At 70.6% G+C, this 16,110-nt stretch overlaps 2 protein-coding genes across 2 annotated transcripts; one reads left to right on the plus strand and one right to left on the minus strand.

The window, feature by feature from the left end:
• Positions 1-2,481: 2,481 nt before the first annotated feature.
• LOC148594152 (gap junction delta-2 protein-like) lies at positions 2,482-4,350 on the plus strand. Its single transcript, XM_088527725.1, has 2 exons — positions 2,482-2,552; positions 3,588-4,350. Exons 1-2 carry the CDS (start codon positions 2,482-2,484, stop codon positions 4,348-4,350), a joined length of 834 nt encoding a protein of 277 aa, XP_088383851.1.
• A 276-nt stretch (positions 4,351-4,626) lies between these two features.
• LOC148594153 (ribosome biogenesis protein NOP53-like) lies at positions 4,627-11,485 on the minus strand. The gene is made up of 11 exons (XM_088527726.1): positions 11,296-11,485; positions 9,915-10,100; positions 9,652-9,842; positions 8,729-8,799; positions 8,001-8,096; positions 7,818-7,922; positions 6,627-6,794; positions 6,378-6,553; positions 6,235-6,301; positions 5,547-5,623; positions 4,627-4,687 (listed from the first exon to the last, which is right to left on the minus strand). The coding sequence occupies exons 1-11, from the start codon at positions 11,481-11,483 to the stop codon at positions 4,627-4,629; spliced, it is 1,386 nt and encodes a 461-aa protein (XP_088383852.1). The 5' UTR covers positions 11,484-11,485.
• Between the last annotated feature and the right edge of the window lie 4,625 nt (positions 11,486-16,110).

A 16,110-nucleotide genomic window follows, 5' to 3' on the forward strand; every position in this document is an offset into this window, starting at 1 on the left:
TGACAGAGGCAACAGCGGCAGCATCAGTGACACTGGCTGCAGTGGTGACAGTGGCAACGCTGGGAACCGTGGATTATGCCCCTGCCAATGGGAGCTTGGCGGTGAGAAGGCGCAGCCAATCAGAGCGCGTAGGCATGGCAGTGCGGCCAATAGGAGTGCGCAGTGCACATCCCAACGGCTGCAGTGAGCAGAGCCACTTACGAAGCTGCCTGTTTAAGCTGTATGTGGCGCCGCCGCCCCTCCACTGACCATCCTCGCCACTACATCACAGCGATGCACGGTGTCACGATGATGGCGACAGAGGCAACAGCGGTGGCAGCGGCGACACCAGCAACCGCGGATCACGCCCCTGCCAATGGGAGCGCGGCGATGAGAGAGCGCAACCAATCAGAGTGCGGTGGTGGGGCAGCGTGGCCAATGGGAGCACGCACCGCGGAGCCGAGGCCTTCAGTGAGCAGTGCCTCTCGTGGAGCTGCAGGTTTGAGCCCTGCGTGGTGCCGTCACCTCCCGCTGCCCATCGTGGCCCTGGCAGCCTTGCTAGTAGATTAGGGCGACACGCAGCGTCACGATGGCGGCGACAGAGGCAACAGTGGCGACAGCAGCGCCGCTGGCGGCAGTGGGGACAGCGGCAACCACGGATCACGCCCCCGCCAATGGGAGCACGGTGGCAGGGCAGCACGGCCAATGGGAGTGCGCGCCGCGGATCCCAAGGTCCGCAGAGAGCAGCGCTGCTCACGGAGGCTCCAGTTTGAACCTTGTGCAGCGCCAGCGCCACCGCCCCTCGCTGCCCATCCCGGCCCCTCCTGCGTCATGATGGCAGCGACAGTGGCATCAACAGTGACACCGGCAACAGCAGCTACACCAGCAACCGAGGATAATGCCCCCCTACTAAGAGCGTGGCGGCGAGAGGGCGGGACCAATCAGAGCGCGGCGGCGAGGCAGCGCGGCCAATGGGAGCGCACGCCGCGGATCCCGAGGTCTGCAGTGAGCAGCGCCGCTCGTGGAGTCACCGGTTCGAGCCCCGCGCGGCCCCGCTGCTCCCCGCTGACCATCGCGGCCCCGGCGGCCTCGCCATTGGATCACGGCGACGCTCAGCGTCATGATGGCGGCGACGCGGCGACAACGGCAACCGCGGATCACGCCCCCGCCAATGGGAGCGCGGCGCCGAGAGGGCCGGACCAATCAGAGCGCGGCAGTGAGGCTGCGCGGCCAATCGGAACGCGCGCCGCTGAGCCCGAGGTCTGCAGCGAGCAGCGCCGCTTGCAGAGCCGCCGGTTCGAGCCCCGCGCCCGGCGCCTCCTCGGAGCAGTGAGGGAAAATCAGAGCGGGAATCGCTCCCAGGAGGCCCTAAAACATCCAGCCTTCCCACACAGGGAAGCGTGCCCGGGCCTGGCGCTATTTATAGCCGGCCGCCGCCTCCCAGCTCCACGCGCAGTGAACAAATGTGGTCAAAACCCTGCAGAAAAGGGGCCCCTGCACAGGGCTGCGCATCCGTGGGAAACCGCGCCGGGAAGGGGCGATCTGGGATAAAGTCAGGGCCTTTGGGGGCAGGTGCCAGCCCTGGGCGGGGGGGAAGGGCTTTGGGGGCACCAGGGTGGAGATTCTGGGACAGAAAAGAGTTTTTTTGGGGGGCAGCTACAGACCCTGAGGTGTACAGTGCTTTAGGAACCAACAGGATAGGCGATTTGAGGGAAAAGAAAGCGGGATTTGGCGTCTCCTCTCTGTGTTTCCCTGTTTGCAGCTTGACCTCCCTCCCGAAAAACAGCCTCCAAACACCCCCAAATCCAGGGAAAGGGCCGATCCCGGGAGCTGTGCTGGGGAAGGACCGGAATCCGCACGCCAGAGCGTCCCGGGGGATGCGTTTCCGAGCCCGGTGCCGGGCGGGGGGGCAGGCGGGGGAGGAGACGGGGGACAGTAATAGAGGCGCTAATGGATGCACTAATGGGAGAGTCGATAGAGGCCCTAATTGGCACCCCGGGCTGCGCTGGGGCTGGAATTATCCGTGCATTCCTGGGGCTGGAATTATCCGTGCGTTGCACCGGAGCCGCGTCTGCACCGTGAGCTGCACCGGGGCTGTCCGTGCGCTGCACCGGAGTAACCCGTGCATCGCCCTGGAGCAACCCCCGTGCCGTGAGCTGCACCGGAGCGATCCGTGGGCTGCACCGGGGCTGTCCGCGCATCACGCCAGGGTAATCCGCGCATCGCGCCGGAGCCGCCCGTGCATCACATTAGAGTAATCCGTGGATTGCGCTGGAGTGATCCGCGCCCCGTGCGCCGCACCGGGCTAATCCGCGCCTTGCGCCGGGGCCATCTCCGCGCCGGGGCCGCCCCCGCGCTGCGGCGGAGCCGCCCGCTCCCGCCCCCCGGTGCCGCCGCCGCCGCCGCCCCCGCGCGCTCCCGGCGGCCGCCATGGGGCCGCGGCGCTGAGCGCGGGGGCCCGGCGGGGACCGGGGGGGCCGCCCGGCGCCCCGGCCCGGCGCCATGGGCGAATGGACCATCCTGGAGCGGCTGCTGGAGGCGGCCGTGCAGCAGCACTCCACCATGATCGGCAGGTGAGCGCGGCCCGGCCGCGGGGCCCCCGGGAACCGGGTCCTCCCCGGGCATCGGGTCCTCTCCGGGCACCGAGTCCTCCCCGGGCATCGGGTCCCCCGGGTACCGGGTCCTCCCCGGGAACCGAGTCCTCCCCGGGAACCGGATCCTCCCCGGGCATCGCGTCCTCTCCGGGCATCGGGTCCTCTCCGGGCATCGGGTCCTCTCCGGGCACCGGATCCTCCCCGGGCATCGGGTCCCCCGGGAACCGAGTCCTCCCCGGGAACCGGATCCTCCCCGGGCATCGTGTCCTCTCCGGGCATCGGGTCCCCCGGGTACCAGGTCCTCTCCAGGCACCGGGTCCTCCCCGGGCATCGGGTCCCTGGGCCATCGGGTCCCCCGGGTACCGGGTCCTCTCCAGGCATCGGGTCCTCCCTGGGTACTGAGTCCTCTCCAGGCACCGGGTTCTCTGGGCATCGGATCCTCTCCGGGAACTGGGCCCTCCCCGGGCACCAGGTCCCCCGGGAACCGGATCCTCCCCACGCACTGAGTCCTTCCCAGGCACCGGGTCCTCCGGGCACCGGGTCCTCCCCGGGCATCGGGTCCTCTGGGCACCGAGTCCTCTCTGGACACTGGGTCCCCCTGGCACCGGGTTCTCCCCGCGGTACCAGGGCTCCCGGACCGCCCCTCCCTCCCTGCCGGTACCCGGACACCTGGGTCCATCCCGGGCCGGGAAGCTGCACCCGGTGCCAGGGACCCCCCCCTGTGCCCAGAGCGGCAGCGGGTCCCTTGTCACCCCCCTCACCCTGGGTGACGCTGTGGGGCTGAGCCCCATGTCCCTCCCTCTCCCCTGCAATGTCCCCTACCTGGTGTCACCTCTGTGGCCTGGGGGAACAAGAGCCACCCGGGTGGCCTGATGTCCCCATGCGCCCCCCTCCGTCCCTGTCCCCACACGAGGGCCCCCCCCAGCCCCTGCATTAGCGGCATCGACCGAGTGGCCCAAGGGCAGCCCTGGTGCCAGGGACACGGCGGGTGCGAGCGGCTGTCGGCCCCGGCAGGATCCTGCTGACGGTGGTGGTGATTTTCCGCATCCTCATCGTGGCCATCGTGGGCGAGACGGTGTACGAGGACGAGCAGACCATGTTCATGTGCAACACGCTGCAGCCGGGCTGCAACCAGGCGTGCTACGACAAGGCCTTCCCCATCTCGCACATCCGCTACTGGGTCTTCCAGATCATCCTGGTGTGCACGCCCAGCCTCTGCTTCATCACCTACTCCGTGCACCAGGCGGCCAAGCAGCGCGAGCGCCGCTGCTCCGCGTTCCTGCCGCCCGAGCCGCGGCGGCCGCGCGCCGACGGCCCCGACGCCAAGGAGCTGCCGAGCGCGCTGGCGGCGCCGCGGGCGACCCGCAGCGCCAAGGCCAAGCGCCAGGAGGGCATCTCGCGCTTCTACGTCATCCAGGTGGTTTTCCGCAACGCCTTGGAAATCGGCTTCCTGGCCGGGCAGTATTTCCTCTACGGCTTCAACGTGCCGGCCATCTTCGAGTGCGACCGCTACCCGTGCGTCAAGGAGGTGGAGTGCTACGTGTCGCGGCCCACGGAGAAGAGCGTCTTCCTCGTGTTCATGTTCGCCGTGAGCGGCATTTGCGTCCTGCTCAACCTGGCCGAGCTCCAGCACCTGGGCTGGCGGCAGGTCCGCGCGGCGGCCCGGGGCGCCCGCGCGCGCCGCAAGTCGCTGGGCGACGGCGCCCGCCGCGCCAAGGAGCCGCCGTCGCCGCCGCCGCTCGGCCGCACGCAGTCCAGCGAGTCGGCCTACGTGTGACGGGATTTGCGGCCGCTAAGCCGGCAGCGGGGAAAGGCCTTGAGCCCGGCACCATCTGCCGCGGCCCGCGGGAGAAGGGATTCCGCCCCCCTGCTCCGTGCCCCGGCGCAATAAACGGCGCCGCGGTGCTGATCCCGCTTCCCTGCTGCGCGGAGCCGCGCGGGAAGGGATTTATTGGGAGCGCCGGGAGCGGCCGCGGCTACAACCTGCAACGGCGCGGAGGGGGGGTCAGCGGGGCGGCCCGCGCGCCGGGACCCCCCCCGGTGCCGATCCCACTCACGTCACTTCGCGGAACGCCCGTTTCTCCACGTATTTCAGCCGGTATTTCCGCTTGAAGCTGCGGCGGGAAGGGGGGACGGGGGTGAGGAGCCGCCCGTGGCGCCGCGGGTCCCCCCCGGATGTCCCTGTTGTCCCCTCGGCCATGCCCCTCGCTGTCCCCATTGTCCCCACGGGTCATCCCCATTGTCCCCTCGGCCATCCCCCTCGCTGTCCCCATTGTCCCCTCGGTCATCCCTCTTGTCCTCCCTGGCCGTCGCCACCGTCCCGGCTGTCCCCCTGCCTGTCCCCCCCGTCCCCTCCAACCATCCCCATTGTCCTGCCCGGCCGTCCCCGCCGTCCCCCCCAGCTGTCCCTGTTATCCCCCCGGCTGTCCCCACTGTCCCCGCCGTCCCCCCGGCCATGCCCATTGTCCCTCCAGTCGTCCCCATTGTCCCCCCACCATCCCCATTGTCCCCCTCGGCCATCCCCCCTCATTGTCCCCCCGGCCGTCCTCGCTGTCGTCCCCCCGGCCGTCCCCATTGTCCCCCCAACTGTCCCCGTTGTCCCCCCCAGCCGTCCCCATTGTCCCTCCGGCCATCCCCGGTGTCCCTCCAGCCATCCCCGCTGTCCCTCCAGCCATCCCCGCTGTCCCCCCGGCCATCCCCATTGTCCCTCCAGTCGTTCCCATTGTCCCCCCACCATCCCCATTGTCCCCCTCGGCCATCCGCCCCCGTTGTCCCCCTGGGCCGCCCCTATTGTCCCCCCTGGCCGTCCTCGCTGTCGTCCCCCCGGCTGTCCCCATTGTCCCCCCCAGCCGTCCCCATTGTCCCCCCCCGGCTGTCCCCGTTGTCCCCCCGGGCCGCCCCCATTGTCCCCCCCGGCCGTCCCCGTTGTCCCCCCCCGGCCGTCCCCGTTGTCCCCCCGCCGTCCCCTCGTACCGTGCGCGCTCGCGGGGCTCGATGAGGTTCCGTCGCTGCAGGCTCTTGAAGCGGTCGCGCAGGATGCTGCCCTCGGGCTGCCGGGGCCCGCGTCCGAGGGGGAAATCCAGGGATGCGGGAGGGGGAAATCCAGGGATGCGGGAGGGGGAAATCCAGGGATGCGGGAGGGGGAAATCCAGGGATGCGGGAGGTGGAAATCCAGGGATGCGGGAGGGGGAAATCCAGGGATGCGGGAGGGGGAAATCCAGGGATGCGGGAGGGGGAAATCCAGGGATGCGGGAGGGGGAAATCCAGGGATGCGGGAGGGGGAAATCCAGGGATGCGGGAGGGGGAAATCCAGGGATGCGGGAGGGGGAAATCCAGGGATGCGGGAGGGGGAAATCCAGGGATGCGGGAGGGGGAAATCCAGGGATGCGGGAGGGGGAAATCCAGGGATGCGGGAGGGGGAAATCCAGGGATGCGGGAGGTGGAAATCCAGGGATGCACCGTTAGGAAGCGCCCCCCGATCCCGGCCGCAGCTGGAGCCCCCCTGGGCAGCCCTCAGCTCCCAGGTCCTCCCCGAGGTCCCGGGAGCCCCAGGAGACCTTCACATTCCCGGAGGCGGGAATCCTCGTAGCGCAAGGATGGGTCTCATCACGGGGCGCCGGATCCGGCGGGATGAGCCCCCTGAATTCCCGCAGGGACCCACCTTGAGCAGGCGCAGGGACTCGGCCAGCTCGTCGCTCAGCTGCACCTCCAGGCTGGGATCCTCGTACCTGCGGGAACGCGGCGGGAATGAGACGGGAATGGGCCGGGAAGGGGATGGGAAAACCGGGATGCGGCCGCACTCACTTGAGGCGCCCCAGGCGCCGGGGCCGGGCGTCCAGGAGGCGCCGCTTGGCCTGGCGCATCCGGCGCCGCCGGAGCAGCTCCGCTTCCCAGCACGTCACCTGCCTCCGGATGGAGCGGAGCCGGAACAGCTCCTGGCGCCGGCACCGCGCCGCCTTCTCCCGGCCGCGCCGCGCCGCCTGCGGGAGAGCCGTGAGCGCGGCATTCCCGGCGTGAGCCCTTCCCGCGCGGCATTCCCGGCTCCCGGAGCACCTGGGCCCGGGCTTCCTTCTCCCGGCGCCGCTGCTGCTCCGTCTTCTTCTCCCGCCGGGAGGCGGCGGGGGGGTCCCGCGGCTCCGGTGGTTCCGGTGGATCCGGCTCCTCGGCCTCCGCGTCCGACTCCTCCAGCAGCCCCTCGCACTCCTCCTGGAACTGCGTCTCCTGCGGGAGCACCGGGAGACGCTGCTGTTCCCGTGTCCCCGCCGCGGGGACGGAGCTCCGGAGGGAGCGGGATGGGAGCTGGAGCGGGGGGAAGCTCCCGGCTCCATAGGGAACGGGATGGGACCTGGGGCAGGGAGATGCTTCTGGCTCCATATGGAGCAGGACGGGACGTGGAGCAGGGGGAAGCTCCCAGCTCCATAGGGAACGGGATGGGACCTGGAGCAGGGGAAAGCTCCCGGCTCCATAGGGAGCGGGATGGGACCTGGAGCAGGGGGAAGCTCCAGGTTCTGCAGGGAATGGGATGGGACCTGGAGCGGGGGGAAGCTCCCGGCTCCATAGGGAGCAGGATGGAACCTGGAGCAGGGGGAAGCTCCTGGCTCCGGAGGGAACGGAGTTCCAGGAGGATCAGGATGGGACCTGGAGCAGAGGGAAGCTCCCGGCTCTGTAGGGAGCGGGATGGGACCTGGAGCAGGGGGAAACTCCAGGTTCTGTAGGGAACGGGATGGGACCTGGAGCAGGGGAAGCTCCTGGCTCCATAGGGAATGGGATGGGACCTGGAGCGGGGGGAAGCTCCTGGCTCCATAGGGAGCAGGATGGGACCTGGAGCAGGGGGAAGCTCCCGGCTCCATAGGGAACGGGATGGGACCTGGAGCAGGGGAAGCTCCTGGCTCCGGAGGGAACAGAGTTCCAGGAGGATCAGGATGGGACGTGGAGCAGAGGGAAGCTCCTGGCTCCATAGGGAGCAGGATGGGACCTGGAGCAGGGGGAAGCTCCTGGCTCCATAGGGAACGGGATGGGACCTGGAGCAGGGGAAGCTCCCAGTTACGTAGGGAATGAGATGGGAGCTGGAGCAGGGGGAAGCTCCTGGCTCCGGAGGGAACGGAGTTCCAGGAGGATCAGGATGGGACCTGGAGCAGGGGGAAGCTCCCGGCTCTGTAGGGAACGGGATGGGACCCGGAGCAGGCGGAAGCTCCCGGCTCCGTAGGGAACGGGATGGGGGGGATCCGGCTCCGGGGGTCTCACCGGCGTGGGGGCCTCGGTGCCCGCAGGGAGGCTCAGCTGCTTCTCCAGCTTCTCCCGGGCCCTTTCCCTGCGCAGCTCCTCCTGGTGCGCCCGGAGCAGCAGCGCCTGCAGGGCCGGCGGCTCCGCTCAGCGCGGCGTTCCCGCCCGGAGCGGGCCGGGATAACCCGGCCGGAGCCCCCCTACCTGGTGGTCCTCGAAGGCCGGATTGTAGGAGCCACCGGCGCCGATCACCTCCACGGCCGGCGCCGCCGACGGCTTCTTCCGGAGCCGCTCCGGGCGCTGGGAATGGGGGGGGACGGTGTGAGCGGGGCCCCGTGTCCCGGTCCCGTGTCCCGGCCCCATGTCCCGGCTCTGATCCCGTGTCCCGGTCCCGTGTCCCGGTCCCGAGTCCCGGTCCCGGTCCTGTGTCCCGGCCCCGATCCCGTGTCCCGGCCCCGTATCCCGTGTCCCGGTCCCGTGTCCCAGCCCCGTATCCCGTGTCCCGGTCCCGTGTCCCAGCCCCATGTCCCGGTCCCGTGTCCCGACCCCGGTCCCGGTCCTGTGTCCCGACCCCGGTCCCGTTTTCCGGCCCTGTGTCCCAACCCTGATCCCGTGTCCCGGTCCCGTGTCCCGGTCCCGTGTCCTGGTCCCAGCCCTGTGTCCCAGTCCGGCCCCGTGTCCCAGTCCCGTGTCCCGGTCCCGCGTCCCGACCCCGGCCCCGTGTCCCAGTCCCGATCCCGTGTCCCGGTCCCAGCCCCGTGTCCCGTTTTCCGGCCCTGTGTCCCGACCCCGATCCCGTGTCCCGGTCCTGTGGCCCGGTCCGGCCCCGTGTCCCGGTCCGGCCCCGTGTCCCGTGTCCCAGTCCCGTGTCCCGTGTCCCAGTCCCGTGTCCCAGTCCCGTGTCCCGGTCCGGCCCGCGGCTCCGCACGCACCTTGACCGGCCGCTTCCGCGTCTGCTCCAGGAACCAGGGGTCCTGCCCGGCCAGCGGCCGCTCCAGGGGGTCTGCGGGACAGCGGGCGGGAGAGGCCGGGCCCATCCCGGCGGGATTCCCCACCGGGACGCGTTCCGGGGATCCCCCACCCCGGCGGGATCCCCCCAGCCTGGCACGAGCTCCCCGTTCCGGGCGTGTTCCCGGGATCCCTATCCCAGCGGGATCTCCCCATCCTAAGTGCCTTCCCGGGAATCTCATCCCAAAGGGATCCTCCCATCCCAGTGGGAACCGCCACCTGGATGCATTCCTGGAATCTCCATCCCGGTGGGATCTCCCACCCAGGCACGTTTCCAGGATCCCCATCCTGGCGGAAGCCCCATCCCAGCAGGATCCCCCATCCCGGGTACGTTCCTGGGATCCCCATTCCGATAGGACCCCCATCCTGGCAGGATCCCCCATCCTGGCAGGATGCCCCATCCTGGGCGCATTCCCGGGATCCCCATCCCAGCAGGATCCCCCATCCCGGTGGAAGCCTCCATCCCAGCAGGATCCCCGTCCCAGCGGGATCTCCGTCCCGGCGGGATCCCCCATTCTGTCCAGATGCCCATCCCGGCGGGATCCCTGTCCTGGTGGGATGCCCATCCCGGTGGGATCCCCCATTCTGGCGGGATCCCCGTCCCGGCGGGATCCCCCATCCCGGCGGGATGTCCGTCCCGGCGGGATCCCCGTCCTGGTGGGATGCCCATCCCGGCGGGATGCCCATCCCAGTGGGATCTCCGTCCCAGCAGGATCCCAATCCCGGCGGGATGCCCGTCCCGGCAGGACCTCCATCCCAGTGGGATCCCAATCCCGGCAGGATCCCCATCCCAGCAGGATCCCAATCCCGGCGGGATCCCCATCCCGGACCCCTCCCCGCTCCTTACTGTCGGCCGCCCAGATGTCGTAGAAGCCCCGCAGCGGGTCCAGCCGCCCCGGTTCGGTGCCGCGGGGCCGGGCCGGCGCCGGAGGCTCCCGGATCCGCCGCTCCCGGAGCCGCTGCTCCCGCCGCGACAGCAGCCCCCGCTCCCGCCGGCGCCGCTCCCGCTTCCCGTGGGGAATCTGGTGCGCCAGGATGCTGCGGGAAAGGGGGGTCACGGCTAGGCCCGGAGCCCCCCGGCTCCCGGCCCATTCCCGCATGGATACTCACTCCTTGGGCGGCGGCACCCGGGATTGCGGCTGCAGGAGCAGCTCGATCCGCAGCGGCGGCTCCGGTTCCGCGCGGGGGCCCCTCCTCGAGCCCCGCTCCGGCCCGGAATTCTCCTTCCCGCTTTTCCGGGCGCTCCCGGTGTCCACGAAGAAGAGACTCTCGTCCGGCTGCTCCGCGACGAGGCCGCTGCGGGGGCCGCGGTGCTGAGCGGGGGGTCCCGGGGCTGCCCTGGAGCCCCCCAAAACCCTGGAGCCCCCCCCGGTGTCCCCTCTGGGCCCTTCTCTGCCCCATGGACCCCCAATCCCCCCTCCAGGCACCTCAGGATTCCCCAAAATCCCTCCATCTCCCCAAAGGGCCCCCCAAAGCCCCTCAATACTGCCCAAGGCCCCTCAATGCCCCCCAGAGACCCCCAATCCCCCCTATTCCCCTCCCCAGGCCCCTCAATACCCCCCAAGGCTCCTCATTTTCCCCCAGGGACCCCCCCCAAGGCCCCTTGTTCCCCCCCAGACACCTCAGAACCCCCCAGGGACCCCCAATCTCCCCCCCAGACCCCTCAATACCCCCCAAGGCCCCTCAATCCCCCCCCAGACCCCTCAATAGCCCCCAACTCTCCTCGCTCCTCCCTAGCCCCCTCAGAACCCCCCAAGGGACCCCAATCTCCCCCCAGCCCCCTCAGAATCCCCAAGGGACCCCCAATCTCCCCCCCAGGCCCTTCAATACCCCCAAGGCCCCTCAATCCTCCCCCCCAGACCCCCGAATACCCCCCCCGACCCCTCAGTACCCCCCAAGGCCCCTCATTTCCCCCCAGGGCCCCCCTCGTCCCCCCCCAACCCCCTCAGAACCCCCCAGAGGCCCCGAATCCACCCCCAGACCCTTCGATACCCCCCAAGGCCCCTCAATGCCCCCCAGGGACCCCCAATCCCCCCTATTCCCCTCCCCAGGCCCCTCAATACCCCCCAAGGGTCCTCATTTTCCCCCAGGGACCCCCCCAAGGCCCCTTGTTCCCCCCCAGCTCCCTCAGAACCCCCCAAGGACCCCCAATCTCCCCCCCAGGTCCTTCAATACCCCCCAACTCCCCTCGTTCCCCCCTAGCCCCCTCAAAACTCCCCCAGGGACCCCAATCCCCCCCCAGCCCCCTCAGAACCCCCCAAGGACCCCCAATCTCCCCCCCAGACCCTTCAATACCCCCCAAGGCCCCTCAATCCTCCCCCCCAGACCCCTGAATACCCCCCGACCCCCCAGTACCCCCCAAGGCCCCTCATTTCCCCCCAGGTCCCCCCTCGTTCCCCCCCAACCCCCTCAGAACCCCCCAGAGGCCCCGAATCCCCTCAGAACCCCCCAGGGACCCCCAATCCCCCCCGGGCCCCGCCGCGGCCCGTACCCCGTCGCGCGCTGCTGCAGGGCCACGTCCTCCAGGAAGTCGCCGATGTCGCGGCCCAGCCGCGCCTCGGGGCCGGCCCAGCATTTCCAGCCCTTCTTGCGGTGGCGGCGGCCGCGCGCGCGGGGCCGGGGGGCGCCGGGAGGCCGCGACGCGGGGCCCGGGCCCGGTTGCGCCGCGGGCGCCGCCATCTTGGCCGCGCCGCGCGGGGAGGCAGGAAGGAGCCGGAAGCGCCGCCTCGCCCCGCCCCCGCCGCGCCCGCTTCCGGCCGCCATGGCGGGGAGGTCGGTGGCGGGGGGGGCGGCGCGGCGCCATCTTGGGAAGGGCGCGGCGGGGCCGAGCGCGCAAGCGCGAGGGGTGTGTGACGTCACAGGGCGGTGCCCAGGGGCGGGGACGGCTGGGGGGGGGCGAGGCCGCTCCAGGTGGCCCCGCCCCCCTGCCCAGATGTGCCCGGATGTGCCCGGATGTGTCCAGCTGTTCCGAGCCTTTCATGCCCCCCCCCGTGTCCTTCCAGATGTGCCCCCCAGCTGTTCCCTACGCGACCCCACGGGGAGCCGAACGTCATCCCCGCCCCTCCCCCATGTCCAGCTGTGCCCCCCCCCCAAACCCGCCCTCTGCAGCCCCCCCGGCCCCACAGAGCGTTGGAGCCCCCCGGTTCCACTGCAGCCCCCCGCCCATTACAGCCACCCCCCCCCGCAGCCTCTCTGCCCCCCTGACCCCGCTGCAACCCCCTAAGTCCCCTCCACCCCATTGCAACCCCCTAAGTCCCCCCAGCCCCATTGCAACCTCCCAAGCCCCCTGCTGCCCTCCCCATCCTATCGCACCCCCCAAGCCCCCCCGCCCCATTGCACCCCCACCCCATTGCAGCCCCCATCCCATTGCACCCCCAAGTCCCCCCCACCCCATCGCACCCCCCAAGTCCCCCCCATCCCATTGCAACCCCCCCATCCCATTGCACTGCCCCAAGCCCCCCCACTCCATCGCACCCCCCACCCCATTGCAGCCCCCATCCCATTACACCCCCCAACCCTCCCCTCATCGCACCCCCCAAGTCCCCCCCACCCCATTGCAGCCCCCATCCCTTTGCACCCCCAAGCCCCCCCACCCCATCGCACCCCTATCCCATCGCACCCCCAAGTCCCTCCCACCCCATTGCAACCCCCCCCATTGCACTGCCCCAAGTCTCCCCCACCCCATTGCAACCCCCACCCCATTGCAACCCCCCCATCCCATCGCACCCCCCAAGTCACCCCATCCCATCGCACCCCCCAAGCCTCCTCACCCCATTGCAACCCCCCCATCCCATCGCACCCCCCAAGTCCCCCCCATCCCATTCCACCCCCCACCCCATTGCAACCCCCTCATCCCATTGCAATCCCCCCATCCCATCGCACCCCCCACCCCATTGCAACCCCCCATCCCATCGCACCCCCCAAGTCCCCCCCACCCCATTGCAGCCCCCATCCCTTTGCACCCCCCAAGTCCTCCCCACCCCATCGCACCCCTATCCCATCGTACCCCCCAAGTCCCTCCCACCCCATTGCAACCCCCCCATCCCATTGCACTGCCCCAAGTCTCCCCCACCCCATTGCAACCCCCTATCCCATCGCACCCCCCAAGTCCCCCCACCCCATCGCACCCCCCAAGCCCCCTCACCCCATTGCAACCCCCCCATCCCATCGCACCCCCCAAGTCCCCCCCATCCCATTCCACCCCCCACCCCATTGCAGCCCCCATCCCATCGCACCCCCCAAGTCCCCCCCACCCCATTGCAGCCCCCATCCCTTTGCACCCCCCAAGTCCCCCCACCCCATCGCACCCCTATCCCATCGCACCCCCCAAGTCCCTCCCACCCCATTGCAACCCCCCCATCCCATTGCACTGCCCCAAGTCTTCCCCACCCCATTGCAACCCCCTATCCCATCGCACCCCCCAAATCCCCCCCATCCCATTCCACCTCCCACCCCATTGCAACCCCCCATCCCATTGCAATCCCCCCATCCCATCGCACCCCCCACCCCATTGCAGCCCCCATCCCTTTGTACCCCCCAAGCCCCCCACCCCATCCCCGCGCCCCGTCCCGCATCCACACGCCGCACAGCGGCCACCTCCACATTTATTGCCACCAAGCCGGGGACGGGGGGGGAGTGCCAAGCCGCGGGGAGGAGGTGTGTGTGTGTGTGGGGGGGGTGTCCGTGCACGCGCGGGGACATCAGGCGACAACCCGGCCCGTGTCACTCGGCCGAGCCCTTGTGGCGCCGCTTGGAGGGCGGCACGAGCCGGCGCGGCAGGTCGGCCGGGAGCCCGCGGCCCTCCAGCTTGGCCCCGATGAGGTGGCCGGCCAGGGCGAACTCCTCGTGGTCCAACTTGCCGTCGCCGTCCACGTCGCTGAGCTGCCAGATGCGGCCGAGCACGGAGCGGGGCAGGCGCGACTCCAGCATCCAGCCCCGCGCCTGGCGCCCGCTCAGCTTCCCCTCGGCCGGCGCCAGCGTGTAGAAGATCTCGTCGTACTTGGGCTTGTCCTTGGTCACCACCCACTCGTCGCCCGCCTCCTCGTCCTCCTCTTCCTCGCGCTCGTCGGCGCCGGGGGCGAAGGGGCCGCCGCGGGCGCCCTCGAAGGCGCCGCCGTGGAGCTCCGGGGCCGGCGCCTCCAGCTCCTCGCGCCGCAGCAGCGGCACCAGCGCCGCCACGTCCCGCTGCAGCAGCTCCTCGAGGGCCGCCAGCGGCCGCCCCTTGGGCGCGGGGAGCTTGGAGAAGTCCCGGGCCAGGAGCTGCTCCTGCGGGGACGCGGGGACGGCGTGAGCGGGGGGGGACATGGGGACACGGGGACACCGTGAGCGGGGGGGACACGGGGACAGCGTGAGCGGGGGGGGGACACGGGGACACCGTGAGCGGGGGGGACAAGGGACAGCGTGAGCGGGGGGGATACGGGGACACCGTGAGCGGGGGGGACAAGGGACAGCGTGAGCGGGGGGGACACGGGGACACTGTGAGTCAGGGGGACAAGGGACAGCGTGAGCGGGGGGGACATGGGGACACGGGGACAGCGTGAGCGGGGGGGACGCGGGGACACCGTGAGCGAGGGGGGGGCACGGGGACACTGTGAGCGGGGGGGACACGGGGACACCGTGAGCGGGGGGGCACGGGGACACGGGGACACCGTGAGCGAGGGGGACAAGGGACACCGTGAGCGGGGGGGGACATGGGGACACGGGGACACCGTGAGCGGGGAGGGGCGCGGGGACACCGTGAGCGGGGGGGGGCGCGGGGACACTGTGAGTCAGGGGGACACGGGGACACCGTGAGCGGGGGGGACACGGAGACACGGGGACACCGTGAGCAGGGGGGACAAGGGGGCACCGTGAGCGAGGGGGACAAGGGACAGCGTGAGCGGGGGGGACACGGGGACAGCGTGAGCAGGGGGGACACGGGGACACCGTGAGCGGGGGGGACACGGGGACACTGTGAGCGGGGGGGGGCACGGGGACACTGTGAGCGGGGGGGACACGGGGACACCGTGAGCGAGGGGGACAAGGGACAGCGTGAGCGGGGGGGGGACACGGGGACACTGTGAGCGGGGGGGGCACGGGGACACCGTGAGCGGGGGGGACAAGGGACAGCGTGAGCGGGGGGACACGGGGACACTGTGAGCGGGGGGGACATGGGGACACCGTGAGCGAGGGGGACAAGGGACAGCGTGAGCGCGGGGGACATGGGGACACGGGGACAGCGTGAGCGGGGGGGACACGGGGACACGGGGCGCTCTGAGCGGGGGGACATGGGGACATCGTCAATGACAGGGACACGGGGACTCGGGGTGCCGTGAGCGGGGGGGACACGGGGACACCGTGAGCGGGGGGGCATGGGGACACAGGGCGCTGTGAGCAGGGGGACAAGGGACAGCGTGAGCACGGGTGACACGGGGACATGGGGCACCGTGAGCGAGGGGGCATGGGGACATCATGAGTGGGGAGACACGGGGACACCATGAGCGGGGGGACACGGGGACACCGTGAGCAGGGGGGACACGGGGACACGGGGCGCTGTGAGCGGGGGGGACACCGTGAGTGAGGGGACACGGGACAGCATAAGCGAGAGGGGACACGGGGACATCGTGAGCGGGGGGACACGGGGACATCATCAGTGACGGGGACACGGGGACCCAGGGCGCCGTGAGTGCGGGGACATGGGGACATCGTGAGCGGGGGGCACACGGGGACACGGGGCACCGTGGGCCGGGGGGGGGACAGCAATAGGGGTCAGGAAACACGGGGACATGGGACACAATGAGAGTGACACAGGGACACAGGGATAGGGGACACGGTGAGCAGGACACAGGGAGATGGCGAGTGTGACATGGGGCCACGGGGGCACCGTGCGGGGGACACAGGGACACGACGAGCAGCACGTGGGGACACAGCAGAATGTGGGGACACTGTGAGCGTGGCATGGGGACAGGGGACGCAGTGAGTGTGACACAGGGGCACAACGAGCAGGACACGTGCGACAGGGCACGGCGGCTGCAAGAAGCCGATCCGGGGACCCACGCGGTGCAGAAAAGCCGATTAAAACTCGTTTTCCAGGTGCAAAAGAGCAGCGCATCCAGGTGCAACAGCGGCGTGTCCGGATGCAACGGAGAGGGGCGTCCGGGGGTGCTAAAAGCTCCCAAAAAGCGGATCCGAGCTGCTTATCCAGGGAATAGAGCCGTTTTCCAAGTGCGATAGAGCAGGATATCCGAGTGCAACGCGGAGCGCTGGTTATCGCACCTCCCGGAGACACAAAGCGGATTAAAGCCGGTTATCCGGGTGCAAAAAAGCC

The sequence above is a fragment of the Tinamus guttatus genome, unplaced genomic scaffold (assembly GCF_059628265.1).
Source record: "Tinamus guttatus ecotype Peru unplaced genomic scaffold, ASM5962826v1 Tinamus_guttatus_pri_ptg000289l, whole genome shotgun sequence".
Taxonomy (NCBI): Eukaryota; Metazoa; Chordata; class Aves; order Tinamiformes; family Tinamidae; genus Tinamus; species Tinamus guttatus.